General features: G+C 37.4%; 1 protein-coding gene across 50 annotated transcripts in view; it reads right to left on the minus strand.

The window, feature by feature from the left end:
• The window catches only part of Ptprd (protein tyrosine phosphatase receptor type D), a 2152432-nt gene that overhangs the window by 284898 nt on the left and 1841776 nt on the right, over positions 1 to 25758 (minus strand). For 26 of the 50 annotated variants that reach the window (XM_029539531.1, XM_029539509.1, XM_029539548.1 and 23 more), the window contains 2 exons: positions 11172 to 11320; positions 7751 to 7892 (listed from right to left, as the gene is read on the minus strand). In XM_029539531.1, the coding sequence (XP_029395391.1) occupies positions 7751 to 7892; positions 11172 to 11320 (291 nt within the window). The remainder of the gene's footprint in view (positions 1 to 7750; positions 7893 to 11171; positions 11321 to 25758) is intronic. The other 24 variants (XM_029539561.1, XM_029539552.1, XM_029539551.1 and 21 more) reach the window with 1 other exon arrangement.

Here is a 25758-nt window from a genome sequence, read left to right on the forward strand (position 1 = left end):
GTCTCCCCACAGCAGTCCTCCTCCCTCGGTCTCCACACAGCAGTCCTCCTCCCTCAGTCTCCCCACAGCAGTCCTCCTCCCTCAGTCTCCTCACAGCAGTCCTCCTCTCTCAGTCTCCCCACAGCAGTCCTCCTCCCTCGGTCTCCCCACAGCAGTCCTCTCTCAGTCTCCCCACAGCAGTCCTCCTCTCTCAGTCTCCCCACAGCAGTCCTCCTCCCTCAGTCTCCCCACAGCAGTCCTCTCTCAGTCTCCCCACAGCAGTCCTCCTCCCTCGGTCTCCCCAATACAGTGCTCTTCCCTCAGTCAATCCAATGCTGGATTCACAGGTGTGTGTCACCATTATTACTTGACAAAGGAATTACTTCTGTGAAGATACAAAGCATGGCCAAATATATAACCTGGTTATAGACACCAGAAGTTATGACCAAAATATTGTAATTGTTAAAAAAATTCATCAAGCTAAATGTTAGGAAAAATACATATTTAATGCAAAACAACAAAGTTTAGCCATCAAGTGTTACAGTTCAAGATATTGAAAGGAAGGACATGAAAATTTTAAGACATAAATGAAATTGTAAGCGAAAATTTAAAGGTAATAGTTAAGAGCATTTTATCTTACTTTTCTTTCTTTTAAATCTTTAAAACAATTTTAATCTTACTTTGTATTATCCTCTTCAATACAACATTTTAAACACAGAGGCCTGTGCCTGGTGTTGTTTTGGCATATGTTTGCTTTATTGGTATTTTGCTTGTATTTCTGTCTTGTGGTTTTTTTTGTGTGTGTTTCTTGGATTTCTGTGTTTTTTGTTCATTTGTTTTTCTCTTTCTTCTTAAAGAAAATTACAGGGAGGAATTGGGAAGAGAAAATGATGAAAATATACTCTATTAAATTTTTTTCTCAAGTAAAAAGTAAAATGTTAAGAATACTGACCTGTATTATATCACTTAATTTAGTGTGTTAATTCGTAAGTTGTGTGTGTGTGTGTGTGTGTGTGTGTGTGTGTGTGCCCACGCTCGCAATATAGGAGTGAGGTATATGCCCGTGTAGGGTGACTATGCCCACTCACTAAGAGGCCTGTTGTAGAGAGTTGTCACTCTCTAACTTATTCCCTCAATGCAGGGTATCTCACTGAACTTGGAGGTAAGTTACTAGCCAGGAAGCTCCTGTCTCCACTCTCAGGGCACCTGGCTTTTTACTTAAGAGCTGGTATCTGCACTCAAGTGCTCCTGTTTATATGGGAAGTGCTCTTACCCACTGAGCCATGTCTCCAGCCTCTCATTGTTTTTTAATAGGATAAAATAAGTTGCTTGCTCTTCTAAGGAAATATGTAATTAGGACTCTGATAATTAAGCCTGAGATAAGTTATTTGGTATATCTGTGCCCCAAATCCCAATAAATTATGCATGCATAACTTTTAAAGCTGCATCTTAATTAGTATCTTAAAACTAATTTTGAAAACCACGATATTGAAGTTTTAAAAAAAAAATCCCAATTTTATTAGTGAAAGGTAGCTAAATATCCAACTTTAAAGTATAAACATTATGTAAAACTGACATGAATTGTTGTTCTGTAGTAAATTCCTTTGCAAATTCCAATTCACAGAGATGGTCTCTGCTAACTTCATCATTTTGTTCCTCATTGACATAGATAAATCACCTAAGCCAGTTGTCTTATGAGATATTCTATTCCAGTTTGAACTAGTGTGTCCCTCTGTGATGGCTTAGTTTGGATAACTTGTGTAGTTCACGATTGCATAGATATTTCTTCAAATATTCTTTATGGGGTTGCTTTGAACAAGGTTAACTTGTAATTCAGGACACAAAGTAAAATAGATTGCTCTCCCTTTTGTTAGGGTAGCACTAAATAAAAATGGGTAAGCATTTCACAAATGAGACAGAACTCTTCTGCCTATAGCTTGCAAATCAGAACACTAGCTTTCCCTACTCACACATAACCTGAAGCATCTGCTTTTCCTGGGCTTTGGGCCTGCTGGCTATGGGACTAGAAACATACTACCCGGCCTCTTGGGTGCCCAGCTTGCCAACACACCTAGCAGATTGTTGGACTTGTCAGTCTCATTAATCATGTGAGCCAATACCTAACAATTGGGATTTCTGCTGGCAATGCTGCTGGTCATCTTTCTCTGGAATACCCTGACTGATACTCCACCCCATGTTCTGGACAAGTAGAGAGTCATTTCTTAGACATGTAAGGTCTCTGTGGTTTACAATCTATCCTGCTTGCTGTGTCTGAGAGGAGGCTCTCCTCTAAGCTTTTACTCTCACGTCTCCTCCCTCCCATGATGCATCATGTAAATGCATCGTGCATTTTCATCACACTCGTGATCAACTGTAGGCTTCGCTGTCAGAAAAATGTTGTTCTTCCATGATAAAAACATCAGATAAACCCCCACCAAAGATCTTTGCTGACTGACCCAGAACAAAAAAATCTCAGGCTCTCTAGGTGTTATTTTCTGAAACCATAAACAAACTGACAGATACTATGACACCAAGTTCCTTTTTGACTCAACACTGCCATAATCTTTTTAAGCCAATCATTAGTAAACATTTCTATGGCTTTTATATGCATCTCAAAAATCATTAAATAATTTATTTTACCATGAGGTAAAGAAGAGACAACTGTTCTTTCTTGAACATAATTACTTATAATAGTATTTATTCTCTTTTAAGACATAATACTGGTGAGGAGAAGAACATGATGATGGTTGAGAGGAAGGAGCATGTACCATCCACACAACAGTGTTGATGAGAAGAAATGACAAGCCAACAGGGACAGCCCTCAAGTGGCATACACATCACCGGAGAAGAATCTTTTTACCTCTCCTCTTCCCGGAATCTCCTAACACTGTTTAAACGGGCTCCTTTTTGCCTTCGTGACATGGAATAGAATTTTGTTTTTAAGTCCTAAAGATCAAACTGCTGAAAGTCAGCTGTTCCTCCATCACCTGACTCTGCCCTCTGCCCCCTCTTTCTAGCAGGGAGGCAGCATTATAAAGGAACATGTTATCATTTTGTTATCAATTTACTCCAAGCCCTTCACCATTTCATAAGCTCTCTCAAATCGTCTTCCCTCAATACCACAATTGCCAGCAAGTTTGTCCTGTGCTGGCCACCCTTCCTTTTGTTTCAGTCTTTCATAAAAATCCTTTTGTGTGACAGTCAAGCAGCTGTGCTTTGTTCTTTAATGTTCCTAGCCTGGATCCCCAGCCGAGATCACTTTATAACATAAACGGCAAAGTACCATTTTCACAGCAGGGACAACTGTGTTCATCTTCAAAAAGAGGCATTAATAAAATGAGCCTGTAATGAACATGCTAATTCTGATCGCAGAATAGAGCACAAAGGCACAGGCTTCACCGCCACCTCCCTGAATGATGGTAAAAGTTGTTCACGTTTCTTTTTCCTTAACAACAGCTATAATGGCTTTTTTTTTTTGAACAGACATATTATGCAAACATCTCTCTGTGTTTTACAATGCAATGATGCCTCGTCTCATCCAAACTGCTCACTGTGTTTTACTATCTCAGTAACAGTCACCTTCGGGGAACATGCTTTTTCCATCTTGCAAGAACTAACTTCCTACATTAGGCATGTCACTGAACCACAGAACAGTAGCTGAGAAGGGATCTGACTGATGGGATCCTCAAGCTAAGGGTTCCCTGTAGAAAGGAGGTAAAGAAGAGAAAAAAAGGGGGGCATAACTGAAAGAACAGGGACATGGGCAGATTGAATAAGAACATCATATTTCTGTCACAGAGTCAGTGTGGGAGCTCAAATGACCACAACCTGGGCAAAAATACTCTGCATTGTCTAACACCTAATAGTGTCCATATCCAGTGATATATAAAAAGGTATCACTTACTGAACTGTGTTTGTTAAAACGTGTAAATGGAATGCCTTGGATCTGGCATGTTAACGTATTAGGCGGAAGCTGTACTCGGCTTGCATTCTATGAAAAAGCTAGTTTTCAGTGAGCAGATGAAGAACGCAAGGTGATGTCTGGTTTAGTTGCTGTGATGCTGGTGGTACTGCGCAGGCAGTGGTTTGGGGGTGGCATTACTTGTATATGGGCAAATATCTGTATATAATCCACAAAATTTACTAGTTTCTTGTTACTAGTTTGAATGAGAAGTGTGTATTTTCAGACTGCCTCCCCCGCCAAAAAATAAAAAGCTCAAGAAACATGTATGATATTTAGTCATGCTTTAAGGAAAAGAATGATTCAATTATTCTAAAACTTCCTTTTAGAGAAAGGAAAAAAGGATTCTTTGACCCCTTTCCTCCAGCCTTAAAGTACCAGACATTTTTTTTGGATTTTTCAACAGTGAGAAAAGCCTTTGCACAGGGTAGTTTCATCTGCCCAGCGGCTGATAACACACATCAGTAGAATGCGCTCACTCCCAGTTTCATTATATATATTTCTATGTTTCCCTGCAGATATCAGGAAAAACCTCACAGGCAATCAAGTCAGGATCCAGAGAACCAATTTCATCTGGGTGGCAATTCCTACACCTAAGATGTACTTTCTGGTCCCTGGCATGAACTGACCTACAAGTCTAATATTTAATCCATTGTCCTCCCCAGTATCCCACAGTGGATAAGCCTTAGACTTCACTAAGCTCTTAGAGGTCTCTGCAGCCTTCCCTTGCAGCCTGCTCTGGAGGAACTATATGTATCTAGCAATTATGAAAAGCTTCTTAACAAACTAGGTAACTAGTGCCAGTGCATGCTTGTGCCTATAAAATGACAAAAATGAAAGGCAATGATGATGATGATGATGATAATAATAATAATAATAATAATAATAATAGTACTTGAACGACCACATTCATCCTGCATAGTCCCCTATGGGCCCCAATTACTACAGGATATAGTAGTAAGTATAACTTACTAAGTAGCTTAACTGTCCAATAACTCATCCAAGGACATGGTCAGCCATGGGACTTAAGGTGTCTGTCCTGTGAAAATGGTTTTGAAAGTCAGGTCAATTGGATAAAAAGCTCTTGAGGGAAAATGTCTCTGAAATGCTCCTTTGGTGCACATGGGTGGTCAGGGTGTTACAGTAATGTCTCTGCTTTGAGCCACAGAGGTCAGACATTTGAATATCTAATTACTTAGGTGCTTCTGGAGCCCGTTTGAAATAAATGAGTGCTCTCCATCCATCCTACTTAGACAAAAGTCATCGTGACAGTTGGCACATTTTTGGCATTTGTCAGCAAAGTGGGAAGGAAATAAATGACCCATGTAGCTGAAACAGGCCTGTGATGAGGGCCACTAGACAGCAAGGGTAAAGTGGTCTCCATATCCTACAGCGTGAGAATGCTTGAATATCCGCCAATGCGATTCGCAAGAGAAAGTAAACTCAAGCCGATAAGAAGGCTCATTAGCTGGAACACAGACACAGTCCCCTCCCTAACTCTTCACGTTCTAAGTCCATAAACACCAATTTATTGCTGGCCTTTTACTAAGAGACTGGGAGTAATAGAAAGAATTATCAGCATGTAGAAAAGATAAAGAAGTAACTCTGGAAAACAAAGATGATTCCACTCTCAATTATCTCATGAAATGGCAATGGCAAGAATGCTAAGGTTGGGGCCATTCTACTTTTCCACATTTCAATGTCACCTTTGAGTTTTCTCATGAAACATTTTCAGAACAGCTAAATGCAGGCATCTAAGAAAGGAAGTTTAAGTATCTTACTAGAAGCATGTATTTTCATTCAAATGAATAGCATATGCCTAATAGTCATGTAGAAAGTCAAGATCATATTGGAGTTGTAAAATGCATTTGTTTACACAGTGATGAACTATTTAAAGCAGAGGAGACAAGGGTCCAGCCAGCCAGGAAACAGGAAAACATTAATCTCTGTGAATTTCTAAGGAAAATTATAATTTCTGCGAACATTTTTGTTAATATCGTCATGAAATAAATAAAAATAAAGGCAAGTCAATGACATATATTATTTCCTTTGCAGAAACTCAAAGAACTTAGTGATTTTTTTAAAAAAAAGTTTCTAATTCATTTTATTTTACCTTTTTGTAATACACTTTCTGCCCGCTAGAAGAATCAACTAGTTGTTCAAAGTTTAAAGGAATATCACTGATGAGTCTGAGATTTGCTCAGGAATGGATGTGTAAAGACTCAGTCTAGCTCCCAGCCTGGTTACATCATAAACACACACATATAGATTCACATATATCTAGATGGTCCATACCACTCGTACACCATCTATAATCATGGATGAGTACTTCATTAAAATTTTACATCTGAGTTCCAATAACTGTCTACATTTTATTTTACTAGGTATTATAGCTGCCTGGTAGATTTTATTCCTCCTTTTATCTTTGAAAATGTTTTAAATACTTTTTAAAGTTTAAGATACATTTTATGTCATCCATTATGAGCCCAAAGACGTAGAATTTAAACCCTCATTGTCTGAGTTTCGTCATGGATTGAAATTGCCTGCAATTCCTTAGAATTTGAGGTTCTGAATACTTCTGGTTATGAAAGAATGCAGTTATGGGTTAATCTGCAATGGGCATGTTTTCTGCAGTATAGAGGCTTTCATGATCCCTTGTTCCTTAGTTTGGGACTCTATTTTCAATGCTGTCTTTGGGCTATACTTCTGGGCTCTGAGAACAGCAGCAAAGGATTGTGGCCAGAAGTCTCACTTTTACAGGGAGCTGATGTGCCTTCTTACTAGACCTGATTTTTCACATGCAGGCATTTTGATGAAGCCTTGAAACTCTAGGGCTGAACTCCAAAATTCTTGCAGTTTTCACCCTGGCATCTATCTTTATAAAGTTCTATTCTCTGAGTCTCTCCATCTTTACAACATTTGGAATTTTCTTTTACTCGTTTAAATTCTTCTCAAATTTTGTCAAAATTGTATTAAGAAAAATTGTCTTATAGTAAGTTTTGCAAACCATTCTGAAGCATAAAACAAGAAAACAATATAATAGAGAAGGAGATAAAGATGCATAGAAAATTACCATAATAATGTTATCTACGAGTTTCTCAGTTAGGTTATGCTTATATCTCTACTATTGAATCAGGACTAGAAATATAGCAAGGAGAGCATATTTTATACAACAACACTGTCATGGTAAACAAACTCTACAAAACAGGCGCCTGCAAACCATGACATGCCTTAACAGACTGCATAAGCAACACAGAGAAAGGCAGCTGCCATATCATTTTATTCATCAATGGGTATCAGTTCAAAAAACACCTGAATTAGATAATTATTTTTGGCATAAAATGTATATATCTTTTCTTTTTGTTAATCTATCATTTTAGGGAAAGAAGCTCTCCTTTCTTTTCTTTTCCTTCCTTCCTTCCTTCCTTCCTTCCTTCCTTCCTTCCTTCCTTTCTTTGTTTTGTTTTTAATCAATCATTTTAGGAAAGGAAGCTTCTTTAATTTTATAACCATCAGTAGGAATCAAGAACAAGACTGGACACAAGTGATGCTAACAGTCGAGAGATCCATACATTTTCCTGTCTAGATAGCCTTGCCAAAATCAAACTGGCACCTGGCATTTAAAAAACATTCCTTCAAAGACCAAGAAGACACCCATTGTCTGATCAACATTTGGCACATTCCAACGTTTTACTGAAGCTCTTTCTCATGTGATCATACCACAGCCCTGCTCTCTGAACAGTCCCATTAAAGAGCACTTGACAGACAGAACTGCAGCCATGATCCAACAACCATAATTTGAGCACTTACCACGTAAAACTGTGAGTCTTGTGGACACACTTATTTCTCCCACATTATTCGAGGCCACACATTCATAAATGGCCTCATCCCGTGGAGTCCTTAAGGGCTGTATTCTGAGAACTGATCCAGATCCATCGTCAAATTCTATTACCTATTAGAGGAAACAATAGCTGTCACAGGTGTTGTTACAATCATCTACCTCTCAGCTAAACTTCTCAGCACAGTAGTGAGCCAGACATTAGGCACTAACTAGACTAGACATCATTCTGATAGAGCACTGAATTCTAATAAAGCAGGGCAGGAGAACATTTGATCGACTGTATATACCTTGTACCAAACAAAAAAGAAAGACATAAAACTACCAATAGACAAGGATAGATTACTTGTCCCTACCAAAATCCTCCATGATTCCCTCATTAACATATCTCAAGCTTAGTAATTACAAGTACACCACAGCTGTGATGGATAAACTTCAGTTACTCACTTTGGCAACAGATGTGCTTACATGGATCTGTTTAAAACATAACGCTTGCTGGGCGTGGTGGCGCATGCCTTTAATCCCAGCACTTTGGAGGCAGAGGCAGGTGAATTTCTGAGTTCGAGGCCAGCCTGGTCTACATAGTGAGTTCCAGAACAGCCAGGGCTACACAGAGAAACCCTGTTTCGAAAAACCAAAAAAAAAAAAAAAAAAAAAAAACCCATAATGCTTGTCACCACAAATATTTCTGTCCATTTAAAGGGTCTAGTTCTTAACAATATATATGGTCAAACCACGAAGAGAAACTGCATAAATCTAGTTCTTAGGCAGCCAACAAGTGAGCCAACCCAAAGCCCTGCAGCCTGCATTAATTTTGCCATAAATCATTCCATTTATTTGTTCCCACTTAACATTTTCTGCCTTTTTATGGCCTTCTTCCTATGAAATGGAGGTTTGTCTCACCAGGCCAAACATCAGTGTGCTAAGCACCATCCCTGAATTCGCTGTCACTGTGAGCTCCACTGTGAAAGAGAAGAGCGGCACTGGCACTAACAGCAGGTAAAAGGGCCAGCATAGAGTCTGCTAACCACACCGGTCACGACAGGTGTGTACAGCAGGCAGGAGCAACACCGTTCCATTCCATGATATCTTCCTGCAGCTGCTCACTGGGACCCTGTGCTTTTGGAGTGTTTCCATGTCCCTTGACTGTGAATAAACTGAGACTTTCTCTCAAATCCAGTTACGAGGAGCTTAATCCCCGTTTCTGTGTGCATGCATTACCAAACAGAGAAAGGTGATTCAGTGTTTTAATTGTATTCACTTTCGCTCCTTTATGTGTTCCACTTTAACAGTAAATTCAGAAACACTCAAAATGTTCCATTTCTCAAAACACCACTACATATTTTCAACTCGATTAAACACACATCTAAAAGGAGTCTAAAAGATACAAGTTCCAGTTACTAGATCTTTCTTAAATACTCCACAATTTTATTAAAAAAAAAAAAAAAAACAACTTGAGTATACCACAGTTTAATATAGAAAATGTATGTACATAATTAATATAAATTTAAATTTAAATTAATTTTACACTAATTATCATTATATATTTATAAACTTAAACTATTTTGTATATTGAAACATTTTTATGTTGTCATACATTAAAAGCCAGTGCTCTAATTTCTACTTTGAAAGCAATCAATGCGTGCTTTCTATGTGCCAAACACCATACTTGGCATTGACAGAAACAGCAGCAAAACCTTTCTCTCTGTCTCTGTCTCTCTGTCTCTCTCTCTGTGTCTCTCTGCCTCTCTCTCTCTCTGTGTGTCTCTCTCTCTCTGTCTCTCTCTCTCTGTCTGTCTGTCTGTCTGTCTATCTGTCTCTCTCTCTCTCTCTCCCCTGTGTGTGTGTGTGTGTGTGTGTGTGTATACACATTACAAATTTGGTTAAGGATTTTTCAGTCCAAGACTTGGAATCACTTCACATAGTTGCTTCACATAAAATAATTTCACCTGAATTTGTTTTTTTTTTGTTTTGTTTTCTGAATTTGTTCATATAATTCTCATTAGCAAGTATGTACATAGATCTCACGCTTTGAGCTACGTGGTCCTATCATTTACTTTTATAAGATTTATTTAGAAGGTCACTCTCAACAGAAAGCATATCAAAGAGCTCTTGGGGGAAAAAAAAACTTTTAACTTAAAAGGGAAAAACGTTCATATACCCCAAATTCTCACAAACAGCATGTTAGTTTGTGTATTGTGTAGAAAGTTCCTTGAAAAGTTCAAACCAATGTATCTTAAATTCAAACATATAAAAATAAAGTAAAATTTGTCTCTAAATTTGTATTATTATAAGCTATAACTTGACATTAAAATTTTAAATTTCACTGCTATTTCTAATCAGAATTCTTCTAAACATGCACCTGTTCTGAACACCCTGAACGATGATTATACAGTATTCTGAGCTACAGTTGTGATATTACTGTTCATCAGATATTATAATCAATTTTCCCAACTGTGAACTAGGTCATGAAATCTTTTCGAAAATCAGGCAAAATGGAAGAGAGATTTTATAATTTGGGGTAGCTCAGGAGTCTTGGTGTCCCCTAAACATCATAGTACACTCTGGGCATCTTCAATTACGAGTGTGGTGTGCTTTGGAATGAACAGATTTCTAAACCACAAACTTCCTCCCAATACTGAAATGACAGCATCACTGTGTACTTTTTCCTGAAAGAAGACAAAAAGTCCCCACTAGATTCCCGGAATAATTACTCTGACTTGTTTCTTTTACATGGCACTTTACACTAAAACACAGAAGAGACTTTCTTATGACAGTCCATAGGGTTAGTGAAGTTGATACTTGATATTTTAATTCACCCTCCTCTCTTGACTTGGTAACAGAGACTGAAGTCCCCGTCCAAGAAAACAATTCTGAATTTAAGATGTAGGATTGGATACAACTGATCCCATTGACAACAACCAAGTTTAGAATCTGCTGTAAACAAATTGACACTGTTTACCCATCCACATACTGTGTTCAGGTATAACCATGCCACTCAGTAGCACCGAGGAGGATAAAAACTTCTAGAAAGATATACATTGTTCACCTGTCCTTTGGACTTAGGAAAATGAGGCTATGGGATTAGACCTTGCAATCTTCAGAGGAAGCAGTCTGAAGATGAGTCTAGCAGACAGATCTAAGACCCCATTATTCCCCCTGATTTGCAATAGAAACCAGAATCTCAGACATGCAATTTAAAAAAAAAACAAACTCCCCAGACCCTAGTTAAGTCCTTACGCCATGACCCCATTCTCTATCCTCGAAAGACATTGAATCACAGTGCTCATTGCAGGTGACATAACGGTCACAACTCAGTCTTGTGACACCTCATAGCAGAGAAGAGAGAGAAGAGATGCATCCTTCCCCAGAGAAACAGAACAATGGACCTAATACCTCAAACCTCTGGTTGCTGACTTTCTTTCCTTTTTTGTTCCACACAATTTTAGGTCTTGGGTCTCCTGTAGCTTGACAAATGAACGACGCAACTCCTCCAGAGACCCCTGTCTGATCAACCGGAGTTCGTGTAAACCTGGGGGGTGCTGAAATAAGAAGAAATAAACACCATAATTAGCAGCAATACTGAAACATATTATGACTACTGCTCCCCTCCCAGTATACAGTCTTATCCACATCAACGTGCAATGGTGAAAACCCCCCAAGGCAACCACCGTCTGCTTTGGAGGGTAACTTTGTGGTCAAGGTCTGTTATCTCTTAGTGCTTTTATTGCTGAAACCTGAATTAAGGCAGAGATCCAATAACATCCAAAAAGCAACATCACACATTAATTTTTATTACCACTATTTAAAAATCCAATTTGTCCTCAGTAACGAAAAGCTCATCAATCAAAGTGAGTAAAATTCCAGCACTTTGCTTTGATGTCACTATCAGGATGGTGCCAGAAAGCAGCACTGCCACGGCTAGGCTATTAAAATTAGTGACATTTAAGGGATGTTCTAGGAAATTTTAAAGAGACAAGAAATATAGCCTGGAATTAGAAGGCACAGCAGGAAACAGGAAGGGGAAAATGACACAGGGGCATTCATACATTGTCTTGTAATGTAGATCCCCATTTTGTGAAAAGGAACCCAGAGAGGCTTCCCAGGTCACACGGAAAGGTGTTTATTAGAAGGCATCAACTTATGGTTACTTAAGAAGAAAGAATGGAATGGAAAATGAAATTTTCTAGAGTCCCCATCTCAGTTGACTCTTCGAGCAGTACCATTCCATTCCTCTCTGAAAACACTTTTTTCGTATGTTATATTTTCAAATCTAAAAATCAGTCACAGGGTGATGACTTAAGATGTAGTCGTATATGGTGAGTATTTATACATAAAATATTTATTGTGTAGTCTGATTAGCAGAAGAATATAGGCAGCATAAATATAAGTAACACAAATACTAATAAGTGTTTATGTTAACATGAAATACAATATGAATAGGAAATAGTACATATAAGAAGGAACTCTTTTACCCTATGATAGAAAAAAAACACTTATGAGTCAATGAAAAAGGACAAAAACATAATGCAGAATTCTGAGGGACATCTGATAAGAAAACACTTAAATTGTGCATAGGATGAGAAAACATTAATTTGACAGTAGCTTGTGAAGTAGTGTTTTAATTGCTTTTTATATGGTTCTATTTTCATCTGTGGATATATAATGTCTCTTTGTATGACTACACATGTGAAGTGATCTGAAGACTCCTGAACAGGGAGGGCATCAGATCCCCTCGAGCTAGAGTTACAGGTTATGGGCTACTTAGGCATGGACTGGTCATGCAGCAAGAGCTTTTGACTGGTGAGCCACCTCGCCTTTCTCCATATTTGAGATTTGTAATTGTTAAAATTTGTAATTTGAAAAAAATGTTTTCATGTCAAGAACATTTTACTTTTCCATTTTCCTTTCTTTGCTTTTAATGACTGTACAGATTTTATCACCTGCAGTTCTTTAGTGTTATCACTGACAACAGGTGTAACTGGTTCTAGTTAATATTTAATTTAAATATAATCTTCAAACTCTAGGACAAAAATTAGCAACATCACATCTTTTTTTGTTCATTGCTATCATGAAACATTGCCCTCCATCATCTTTTCATCTGATGCCTTGCAATACCCATAACATGATCTAACCCAGTTTGATTTCTTGGCAGATTGATAAACCAGAAAATCTCAAAACTACTGTTATTTGACAAGTGATGATGACAGACAAGTAGGCAGGCAGGTAGGTAGATAGATGATAGATAGATAGATAGATAGATAGATAGATAGATAGATAGATAGATAGATATAGAGGCTCAGAGACAAATGGGAAATCATATAGCTCCACTGTTTCTTCACTGTTAAGACATGAGACAGAAGCAAATTATTTTGCAAATACAATTCCAGTTTTGCAGGTTCCTATCTAATTATATGACTACATAAATGGGGGAGTTCAGGAGAAATGAAAGAGAAGCATCTTTACAATCTCATCATAGGAAGTGACTCCTCATTAGCAAATTCAGCTTTTTGATGGAAACACAAGACCCTGGGGCATGTTTATGTTAAGAAAAATTAGGCATAAAAATGGGCTCTACGAGCCCTGTTCAATACCACACGCTCTAGCATCCATGGATAGAAATATAAGTGAGATAATTAATATAAGCAGTGAGAAATACTTTTAAAAGATTTGAAATTGACTAATAGTGACAAGGATTAAAAAAAAAACTAATAAAAAAAAAAAACTAATGATAACACTTTCCTGAAAACAAACCTGGCATTACAAGTGTTCTTATTTCTCTTTCTGTCATTTCAAAAGAAGTAAATTGACAAAAAAAAATGCCCTAGTCAGTACCTAATAATAATAAATTCATAAAAATAAATCCAATCTCATCTATAAAACATGATTAATAATGAAAGAAAATTCCTCGTAACTGTCCCTGTGAAACAAAGCCCCCAATTGTGACAATACTGTTAATATTGAGCCATTTAATCTCCTTTCTATATTCTAAAATTGATCAACCTGAATTAAAATCTGTTTAAATTTCCATTTAAATTGTATTAAAATTTCTTGCAAGATTGTAGAAAAGAGACGAAGCACCACTGGATGAGATGACTATGCACATACTCACTGTGTATTTAATAACCCTAAAGCACTTGCCGGCTCCCCTGTACTAGGGGAGCATTTGTAAGAGATGCTGATCTGTTTCTATTCCCAAAGAACGAGGGGAATTTGTAGATTTTTAAAATTCTGCAAGAAACAGTTGCCATGTATTAAAGGCTACATCTGCCCCAAATTTCCAAACCATAAAAGGAATAAATGTCATTATTATATGAAAGAAATCAATATATATATATATATATATATTGATAATATTTTAGTACACAAGTATGTCATATAAATAATTTTTCTGACTGGAGCAATTCTAAGACTGGTGCTGCCAATTCTAGGCAGATAGACACTGGAACATATGTAATAGAGGGCTAAATTCCATAGGTCCTAAAATGCTAGGGGAAGGTGAATATTTTCATATTAGGAGGCATAAGAATATGAAACAGAAATTTCTCATCTACACTGACAAAAGCTGAAAAGATCTAGATGAACACTATCATATTTTGGTGTGCATGTTTCCCAAATGTTAGTCATGCTCTAAAGAAGGAAAGAGAAGTATACAATTAAAAATTTAATACAACGTTTAATAAAACCCCACAAACAAAGATATCACAAAAGAGCATATCACAGATGAGGACAAAACACACAAGGGCCTCAAGAGGCTGTGTGATGAACATTTGTTTAAATGCAACCATTGGTGCACACTTCCCCTGAAGATAAAAAGCAAAAGAAATGCAAGAGTATAAAGGGAAACAGTAATGAAGAAATATTCAGTTACCACTATATTGAGCCCTCGTCTTCCATTTCTAATTCAGCTAGCTGGGTGTCATTGCTAATCACATATAGCTACCAAGGCTGTACTTTGAGTGATATATTTCTATTTAAGCTGATTTTGACAAGTGAGAATGTATATGTATATATGTATGTATGTGTTTGAGTGTGTGTGTGTGTGTGTGTGTGTGTGTGTGTGTGTGTGTGTGTGTGTATAAAATGATAGGTACTACAGAGCTCAAATTACTGTTCAACAGAGAAAGTCTATGTTCCAAATGCAAGACACGAAAGCTACAAACACACCCAGGAATAAGAAAATGGGCATAGTAGATACTATGAAATATGTTGACCGTAGTATCTAGCTATATTCATTCACTGTGCAATCTCATAATACATTCACAGTGCACATAGAAGCTCTAAGAGTACAGTAGACTGTCATTTACTATGGTAGCAGAGGATGAGTCAAAGGCTGCCAAATGATTTTTACATGATACAATTGAATGTAATAATTTCATACTTTGATACTATACTGTGTTTTAAGTTGCTGGCTTTCTAAGGGCAAGATAGTGTGTATAAAGTACTCTTATGACGATAAGTTTATAGGAGCGAACTAATTAAGACTAGCAAACTCTCTTGGCCATCCTTAATCACCTGAGCTACTGAGGACAAAGTTGTCTTGTAGGACAATTTGTTAAGTAGAGCCAGACATTAGTAAGACAAAACCATTGATGAATGATCAGTATTTATAGAAAAGCAGTAGTGGGGAAATTCTTACATTTTAAGATGACTCAGGTTTGATATAATTTGGTTGGTCAACTAAGACGGCTTTAAATTAGGATCACTGAGAGAACACAGTATAAAGCACAAGGAGAAATGAGGTGTCATTTGTCTAATTTAGCTCTAATTAATATGATGTTTCTGTGGACATCAAGGAAACATGTCTCACAGGGAAAAACACTAAGCAGCATGTAACTAATTGGCTTCATTTCTCTTCACTGATTATCATTTCCTTAAATAGAGAGTTTTGATTTTAAAGGAATATTAGTCATAACATTGTACTCAAGATCTTGAAATGAGAAGGCTAATAATCTTGAGGGATATGAAAGGAGAGAGGGAACATTCAGTAGGAAGATGAAGGCAGCCTATGTTTAGGAACCTGCTGCCCCGCTTATGGAACACCTTCAAGTTGAGCTATCTCAGACCTGTCCCTGCAAATGTCAAGGCAAGGACTCTGAAAAACAGATCAGAACCAGCGTACCTGTAACAACTTGGTCAGAAATAAAAGACTACAAGAGGGAGTTCAAGAATGTTCAAAGATCATTACAGCTTTACCTTCTCTTATAGCCAGAGGATAGCCTAGAGCCACTGAAGGGAACACGAAGAGTGGCCAGAGCTCATGTGCATACTATTATGATAAGCTTGATTTCCACTGGGCATGTGTGCAGGGGGAGACAATGACAACACCTTCTGGGCACATGATGAAAGATAAAGGTCCCAAGTGTATCTGAGGAGGATAGAGCCCATGGCTCAGCTGTCATCTGCATGGTTTATCCAATATGTGTCCTATAAACTATGGCTAATGTAGAGGTACCTCCTGTCACATGGTTACATTAGATCTCAAGAGGGCCTTCCTAGCCAATCCCGTCTCTTCAAAGTCAAACAGACTGTTTGTGACATGTTTATCCCATTTCCATGTTAATATGACTACTTAAACAACCTCTTACCTTTACATTTTGATTTACAAGACAAAACATTTCAGAATCAATTAAAGAATAATTATTCTTTATAATTTGCATGCACTAGACAATTTTTTTGCAATCTTATACTCAGAGTGTACACTTCCTACAAAATGTAATTTTGACTCATATCACATAAAATGACAGAAAGCTTTAGAGAAATGGTCCTCAACCAGTGGTTCATGACCCCTTTGTGGGGGAATCAGAAGACCCATTCACAGGGGTCATACATCACATACTCTGAATATCAAATATTCACATTATGATTCATAAGAGTAGCAAAATTACAGTTATGGAGTAGCAGTGAAATAATTTTACAGTTGGGGTCACTATAACATGAAGAAATTTATTCAACAGTCATAGCCTTAGGAAGGTTGAGAGCCAATGCTTATTAATACAGATATTTGGAGCAGAAATAAGAAGAGGAAGAAGGATCAAAAGAAAGCAAGGGAGATTTACTGACCTGAAGAGACTTCGACTATCTACTTTAATTGTTAAGCTTTGTTTTACTATGCCAAACCAGAAGGCAGAAAGTTCCAGATATTGCACAGGCAATGTACAATTCTCATTTTGTTGTAATTTAAAAAGCATGTTCAACTATTTTAACTAAAAAGGTCATAGTGATGGCATTCTACAGGATTAAGTCATTTGTGCTATTACAGCAGTTAAAGCTCATTAAGAAAACCCACCAGGAAGATGCTCTCTAGGAAAGTTCTTCTATAGTGTGACACAATTTCAGGATAAAAATAGATCAGGGATGAGGTAACCAATCATAAGCCATGACCAACAGAGAAAAATCCCAAAGTTCATTCAAATGTTACCTGGATTCCAATATTGGCATTAATCTATATATGTGATCAATATTTGCTCATGAAAACAACCAACCAATCAACGTGTTAAGGTTCTTACTACTGATTCATATCCACTGCTGTGCCTGCATAAACCCTTGATTTTATTAAGGCTTCAACTACAAATTCTTTGTGAATGACTACTGGAGTGTGCTCACATTTTACAGACAGAAGCCTCTGTACAGCTACCACTATATTAGCTGATCAGGATTAGTATATGGACTGGTGGACAGGAAAAGCATTAGGAAGAAAAAGATAATGGGAAAGAAATAAGTCAGGAAACTAAATCTGACTTTATAAAACATACATTCCACTTATTCCACTTAGAGTATGCTCTCAATGTCTGGTTTTCATTTCTAATACTTGTAATATTATTTTCTAACATTTCAAAGGCGACACATGAAAGCACACTATGTCATATACCAAGTATTCATCATACCACATGGCCACTTCTCTTTGAGGAACTTCAAGTCCCAGAGGCTCAACCTTTGAGACTCACCTCACCTTCTTACCTAATTGTCCCATGACCGACTCAGGCCACATACTACACCTCTAACAGTCTCTAGATTCTGCTTTCAGACTCAAGAAGAACGGCTTTGCTTTCTTTCTATAATGGATATTAGAATTACATGGGAGCCACAGAGGAGAAAATGTACAGTTGTGTGGTGCACTATACCTAGGTCCATACAAAGAAAAATTCTGTTTGGGGGAGGCAAATAATCTGTCAAGAATTGACATATTTGCTTAGTACTGAGTGTGGATGGTTGACACCCCCCCCCCAGCCTTACGTCAGGGTTTTGTATCTTTAATCAATATTACATATTCCTCTGGAGGCTTTTTTGTTCTTTTTAATTCTTTACAACTTTTGTTCTAGTGCTTCTACAACAATATAATATCTATGTATTTTCCACTCACACACTACAGAAGTCCAAGAGCTTATATTTAAGAAATTGACCTTCTAGATCTTTCTGAACGGCTGTTAGGTGCATTTTCCAATATGTGTCCACTACGGACTGTCATGCACTTGGTTTGCACACACTACTCTATGTTCTTTTCTGGAACAGAATGGATTTTTGTGGTTTCCCCATTTCGAGTTTTTTTTTTTTTTTCACTCACAATAATTCCTCCCAAACTCTCTCTCTCTGAATCTCCACTTGAATGAAACCACAAACCTTTAGCCCGTTTAACTCTTTTATCACATGTTCTTTACCTCAAATGAGTCTTGATAGCATACATTTCACTATAATTACTATAGAGTCTATGCTTCCTTCTGTACCATATGAAGTACCTTGAGTACCTTGAGAAAAACCTGCATCCTGATCACCTCACAGGCCCTACCATGCTCACTGTACAATTTGTTTTCAGTGGATAATATAGATAAGAGATACTGAAAATATCCTATTCTTTATGTCAATGAATAATTTTAAGCATTTTCTATCTCATCTAAACAAATTAAATAGCAGCTATAACAGAATTATATTTAAAATACATCTAGAACAATTAAAATTTTAAAACAATAATTTTTATATCATTAAGCAAATATAGACTTTTTCTTAATTATTAAAGGATTTCAGTCCTTTCTCTTTCAGTATCATAAAAAGACTCTAATAAGCACTCTTAAAATTATTGTACCTAAGGAGCTGAAGTGGTCTGCAACCCTATAGGTGGAGCAACCATATAAACTAACCAGTAACCCCAGAGCTCGTGTCTCTAGCTGCATATGTAGCAGAAGATGGCCTAGTCGGCCATCATTGGGAAGAGAGGCCCTTTGGTCTTGCAAACTTTATATGCCCCAGTACAGGGGAATACCAGGGCCAAGAAGTGGGAGTGGGTGGGTAGGGGAGCAGGTGCGGGGGAGGGTATAGGGAACATTCGGGATAGCATTTGAAATACAAATAAAGAAAATATCTAATAAAAAAAAGAAAAAAATATTGTCTCATGTTTGTATATAACTGTGATGTTCTTTATTCTTAATGTAAAATTCCAACATATATTATAAATTAGTACATATAGGCTGAAAAATGAAAACATAAAAGCTTGACATAAATTTTAATAAACTGGGTTTGAATGTAAGTATTCACAGTTACATTTTATTAGTGGTCTATTTATCTGAGCCATGATTAATACTAAAAATTATAATTTATCATTTCCAAAGTTTCATCTATTTTAAACCATGAGGTAGAAGGTGCAGATCAAAAATGAGATAGCTTGAGAAGGGAATTGGCTGATCCACCACCCAAAGAAGAAATTCTTTTAACCCCAGTTTGAACATTTTTGTTGAGACATAAAAAAGTCATTCCTGGTGATAAAGTCACAAATATTAGCAAGAAAAAAGAAAAGTTTGTTAGACAAATCTGAATATATCACTGTATAATATAAAAATAACTTTCAGATTAAATAGGTCAAAGTAGTCAGGAATATGTTAGATTTTTCAAACTTGTTTCTGAAACTCTTAGGGAGGAAACTTTTCATAGAAATTATATTGCAGCAATTAATACATTCTGACTTTGTTTTTAGGATTTTCTGTCCATTTTAGTGACTTCCATGGTCCTGGGTATTTTATTTTGCTCTATCAACAAACTATTAAATCACTTTTATCTCCATATAAAATAATCCAATACTTTTAAGTAATATAGATTATTATTTGTATAAATTTCAAATATGCTAAATGTTACAATTTGTTAGCTTAGTTTAATTTTTAATGGGTATTATTGGGACTCTCTTTGCTTTTAATTAAGCAGCATTAAGGAAATATTCAGCAAAAATTTAATTCAATTCATCTAAATTTCCCAGTCCTCCCGGGAGTTCAGTTGAGTGACACTCATACTTTCTCCTCAAGAGAAGGTACTTATAAAGCAAATGATGGGATTTCCTTTGAAAAAGATTTAAGATCTAAGTCATCTGTTCAATATGCAGATTCCTTGTCATGTTTACAGATATAAAAGTATATGCAATAAATATTTCTCTAAACGTCATTTTATATGTGTTAAATCAAGCAAATCACAGCTTGCCAACTTACAAGCTTGCTATGGACACTAAAGTGGCTCTCGGATATCAAACATTCACGACAATGTCTATGATACTCTCAGTAACCAGTGAACACGGATAGATCATTCGCACACAGATCAACCTCACAAGGCAGCACATCATTTCTTGTTAGTTTTATGATTCACTGAAAATGTCCACACATATGCACATCTCTTCCATGTTACAGCCTGCGGAAAATGTTTTAGCTACTTACATTCTAGAACAATCTACCCAGTTTAACTAGACTAAATTTGGTGTCAGGAAAAATACGGTTGACTGGATCCTGTAAATAATCTCCAACACTGTCCCTAGTCTTTCATCCCAGCTTCTCTACCAGATTCCTTCAATCCTGGATATCATTTGCAGTTACTTCACATTCCAGAGTCACAAAATAATTGCCGGTTCTGTTGTTTAAAACACTCTGCATATAGTATCAGACCTATTCATATTTGTGGATACAAGAGGGCAGGCCCGGCACTCAGAGTAGCAAGTAGCAATAGTGTTTTCCAATATATTACATCTTAGATGTGATCCAAGTTTCTGTCAGTTCTGGTAAAGCCTCAGTATGGCTGGGATGAAGAATAACAACAGTTCATGTAGCATCAAAGCCTCTTGAGTTGTAAAGTCACACTCTTGGATCTTCTCTGCTACAGTTCATTTGCTGATGGTGTTCAAAATGCAACCAAAGCTGCACGTCACTCAAGATGTTCATAAAAATAATTAAACTAGGCGGGCACTGCTGAATGTCTAATTCCAGCACTTGGGAGGCAGAAGAAGGTGGATGTCTTTGAGTTCTAGCCTAGCCATGGGTGCATGGCAATACTTTGTCAAAGAAGAGAAGATGAGGAGGAAGAAGTGGAGGAGGAGAGGCAGGAGGAGGAGGAAAATGAAGAAGTAAAAAGAGGAAAAAGGAGGAGGAGGAGGGGGAGAAGGAAGAAGAAGAGGAAATGGAGGAGGAGGAGGAGGAGGAGGAGAAAATTCCATACTCATAAATAATGAAAGGAAGTAAAGTGGAATATTCTTGGAAGAAATGTGACAGAATGATGGCACAGTATTTATAGAAATATAAAACTGGAGAAAGTGCTGTTGCTTTTCTCTATGCTCTGCCCGAGCATCTTCACTTATATCTGGTGTGTCACTCCTCTTCAAATATGCTAATTACCTGTCCTGTGTGATCCAATTTGCAGATAGCAGGTTAGGATGAAGAAGAAATGATTCCTTTTAATGATGATCAGTACATCTGATTTGATAAATTATGATTAAATGATAAGTAAATTACCAGTGAGTGATGCAATGAATCTGCTTTGGAAACTAATTCTAAACCAAAGACACTAAAACGTAGGAGGTTTCTTAGCTACTTTCATTCTCAGACTATCTTGGCAATTGAAACAGGGTAAAATTTGTGCCCACAACAATGGAGCCAATTGGCAAACCCATGATAAACTAGTAAACATGGTAAACTAGTGCTTAGTATGAGTGTCTTACACCAAAATAAATGACCAGTCTTACTGAGAACGCTAGTAGTTCAGAGAAGTCTCATAGCTCAGGCATTCCAAAAGTAGAAGAGCTTCTTTGGTACAGTGTCTCTGTTAAGTAGCCAGAGAACAATATTAGTATTAAGAAAGAAGAAGAAGAAGAAGAAGAAGAAGAAGAAGAAGAAGAAGAAGAAGAAGAAGAAGAAGAAGAAGAAGAAGAAGAAGAAGAAGAAACAGAAAAAGCCAGTAAAGACTGAATTTTATGTGTAGCTTTTTACTTATTTCTAGTACCTCATTCTGGGAAATGGTGAGATATACTGAGTATGCATATTTTAAAAATATTGGCTAGAGGAGGCCTTAGTAGAACTCCTAAGTGGATATCTAAACAGTAATGCTGATAAGGTCTTTTCATTAGAATGTGTAAATCTGGTCCAAGGCATGATGGGACAGCTAACTATGCCTGTGATTTAAGATTATGTCATAAACTAGTGGTTACTCTTAGTGTCTTACACCAAAACAAATTGCCGGTTTTACTAAGAATGTCAATAGTTCAGAGACATTGTATTGCTCTGGCATGCAACCACAGAGGACGGTTTATTTTTGGTCATAATATGCTATATTCTGTGTTAAATAAAACATGAGAATGGTGAGACCATACACCTTTCCCAACTGTAAAGTAAATGTTTATGACTTGGGTATTAATATATCCTGAAGTAAGATAAGTAGCTACAATATAGTGAACACATCATTTCTACTGGCTGCTCTGAGCCCCAGGCCTGCCCTCGTCTACCCGCACATGTGAATAGGCCTGTTGCGATATGCCTGGTGTTTTGAACAAGAGAACTTGAAACTTTTGTTGTTCTCAATTGTGAAGTGACAGGAGATGATATTCAGGATTGAAAGGAACTGGTAGAGAAATCCCAAGGTGTCTTCCGGGATGGAAGGGTAGGGACAGTGCTAGAGTTAATGTCACCTAGGAGCCAGTCAACCATTTTTCAAAGTCACCAATTTCAGTTTGGTTAAACTGGGAAGGTAGTCTGGGAATGAAAGTAGCTAAGAAATTTCCCCCAAGCGATAATATAGAGGAGCTGTGTGTGCACGCGTATATATTTTCATGAATCTGGTTAGAAATAGAAACTGAAAGCACTGTTACAAACCTTTATAAAAACAGATATCGCTTTTTTTGCACATCCACTAATTCATTGTATTATCATATAGCTATCTTTTTGTAGAATAAGATATACAAAATGAACTGACTCAGTTTTTGTTTGGGTTGAGAAAGTCTTACTTGTAGCTCTGGCTCGCCTAGAAATCTCTATGTAGACAAGGCTGGACTTGAATTCACACAGATCCATCTGCCCCTGCTTCCTGCATAGTAGGATTAACACACTGGGCCACATTAAACAGTCTTTATTGAGAATTCAGCAAAATCCTGTAATTAATAATATCGTCTAAATAAATATTTTGACTTTTAAGTAATTAAGCACTTAAAATCTGATTCATATAAAGACACTTTTTTGGTATTCAATGTTTTAAAGGCTCTCACCATTTGTTAATTTTTATTCAAGTATATAATGGTCTGTAGGAAAATTAAAACGTAAACTAAAAAGAAATGACTTCCCTCTAAGCAAGTGCTTTTAAAGGAAGTGGTGATTTAAAAGCTATGTTTGGAAACTGCCCAGCGTTGTTCTCAATTAGATGAGTCCCCTGCTAGGAGCATTATTAGTATTCTAAGTTTGTAAGATTTATGTCATGGGCTTATTTTGTGTAATACCCACACATTATAGGCATTCAAGACACTTTAACGCAAATACAATTATTTAAGTAATAAGAAATTTTAGGTATGCATCTCTGTTCCTTCTAGATATTTCCCACTAAATTGAGATTCCCTGTTTATTTCCATTTAAATGTATTTCTCCACATAGCCACAGCTCTAGGCCAGACAGTTATGGCAATGATCTATAGTCTTCCAAATTTTCTCATTCAATGTTAGATAACTATTAGAACCAGCAACATTTTAAGAGATATTAAACATCTTGGCTACTGGAACCTCTCCTGCTGAATATATGTATTAAGAAATCAAGGTTATTTATTTTTACATATTAAATCGATTTTATATATATAATATATATATATATATATATATATATATATATATATATATATATATATATAATTTCTTTACAGGCCAGGAAAGCATCTACATGCATGCCTACTAGCTGGCCATGAGGGGCTCGTGCTGGCCCTGTCTAAGTTCAACCTTGACCATGACTGATCTCTACATACTCAGGCGGCTGCCCCACCCACCACCAAACACTCCTCAGCGAGCTATTTGAAAGCACAAAAGATGGAAAGCCTGACAACTGGTTCTATGCTAAGGCTGTGAAGTCATGTCCAAGCAGGCAATGATAATAATAGATGAGCACCCAGCCGTGGCCTGGCTCTGTCCACGCAGCAAACCTGAGCTGACAGTAATTGGACCCTGGCACTGAAACCGCCAAGGATTCAACTCCTTGACTTGTAGATAAAAATAAACCTTTAAAGGACTTAATAAAATGAGCTCTAGGTGGAGCCGAGGATAACGTAACAACATTACTATTGTGTGCTTAAAGTTACACGTGAATAAAATAAGCCTAGCAGCATTACTGTGGTGCAAACATTGTAGTCTTGTCCTCGGCGAACTGCAATACACGCAGAGCAGACATTAAGGAAATCGATGAGAAGACGGGCCTTTTCCTGCTCCTTTAGTTCCAGTTTCTCCTAGGGGTTCATATGTTTGTACATAAATATCCTTTCACCTCTGGTGGTGAGAGAGCCACAGAAACAGAGAAACTGCTCAGATGTGGTGGAAACACTTTATCAGATGGCTGGATCTTCAAATACCAAGTCCCTAATTGTCTCCTTTGGCCCATGTGGACCCTGCAACCAGTTCATTTCCGTTCGAATTATGTATGCTTTTCTAGAGAAACACAGTATCTAAGCCCCAGGAGTATGGGAGGCTTTCCAAAGAAGCAGAGCCAGTTTACCAACAATTCTGCCCTACCCCATCCCCCTCCCTGACCCTACCATGCCACACTCTAATTTCCAGCTCAGGGTACTGAGTCAGAAAACAAAGGGTTTTCCCCATAGGGACATAACCTTTGTGAAAAACCTGCAAACAAGATTTTAATGACACTATTTACCAGTAGAGAATGCATGAAGAAATAAGCAGAAATATTTCTTGCTGTGGGTTTTCCCCCCTTTCCCCAATTTAACTGATGCAGGCCACATCATAGCAATTTAAGTTGGTTTTTGTGACAAATTATTAAGATACTTATTATGGAAAGAAAATCAACCAATAATTACTGCCCTAGCACAAGGCTATTGTTTTCAGCATAAACAGAAGCTGGGGCTGACAGCTGATGTGCCAGCCCCCTGCTAACTTAGAAAACATTTACAGAGTCCCAAGGCTCTTGCCAGACTCAGGCATGCTGTAGCCACCCAGCTCAGCCAACAGGACTGCACTGACCATGTTCAGGGCCTCCTACTGTGTTGGCCCTACTTTCAGGTGCTAAAAATACAGTCTGCATTATTAAGGACTCCAATTTTACAAAAACACCGGCCTTTGCACATCACTCTGAAACATCAATATGGAACCCCCAAGGACTTGGACATTTAGATAAGACCCCAAAAGTTATTGGATCCTGTTAGTGTCCACAGAATATTATGAAAGGAAGAAAATATTTTCTTGTATTCGATAAATGGGACCATTTATGAATACACAGCAGGATGTATAGGTCATAACCTAGATGATCAAAAGGAGAATTAGTAAAGGAGCCTGAGGTTATCCTGCAAAAAAAACCTTCCCTCTGCCAACTGGAAGTAAAGCCCTCGGGATCCCCAAAGAGATGAACACCACTTATTTCCTGGAATCATTTTATAGCCACGTCATAGTTTCTAATTCCATGAGAGGAAATGGTGTTTTAAAGCCTGCTGCAGAGCCTTTGACAAATTTTAGTCTCTGATGTTTTAGGAACTATAGAGAGTAAAG

Source organism: Mus pahari, chromosome 6, assembly GCF_900095145.1.
Source record: "Mus pahari chromosome 6, PAHARI_EIJ_v1.1, whole genome shotgun sequence".
NCBI classification, from domain to species: Eukaryota; Metazoa; Chordata; class Mammalia; order Rodentia; family Muridae; genus Mus; species Mus pahari.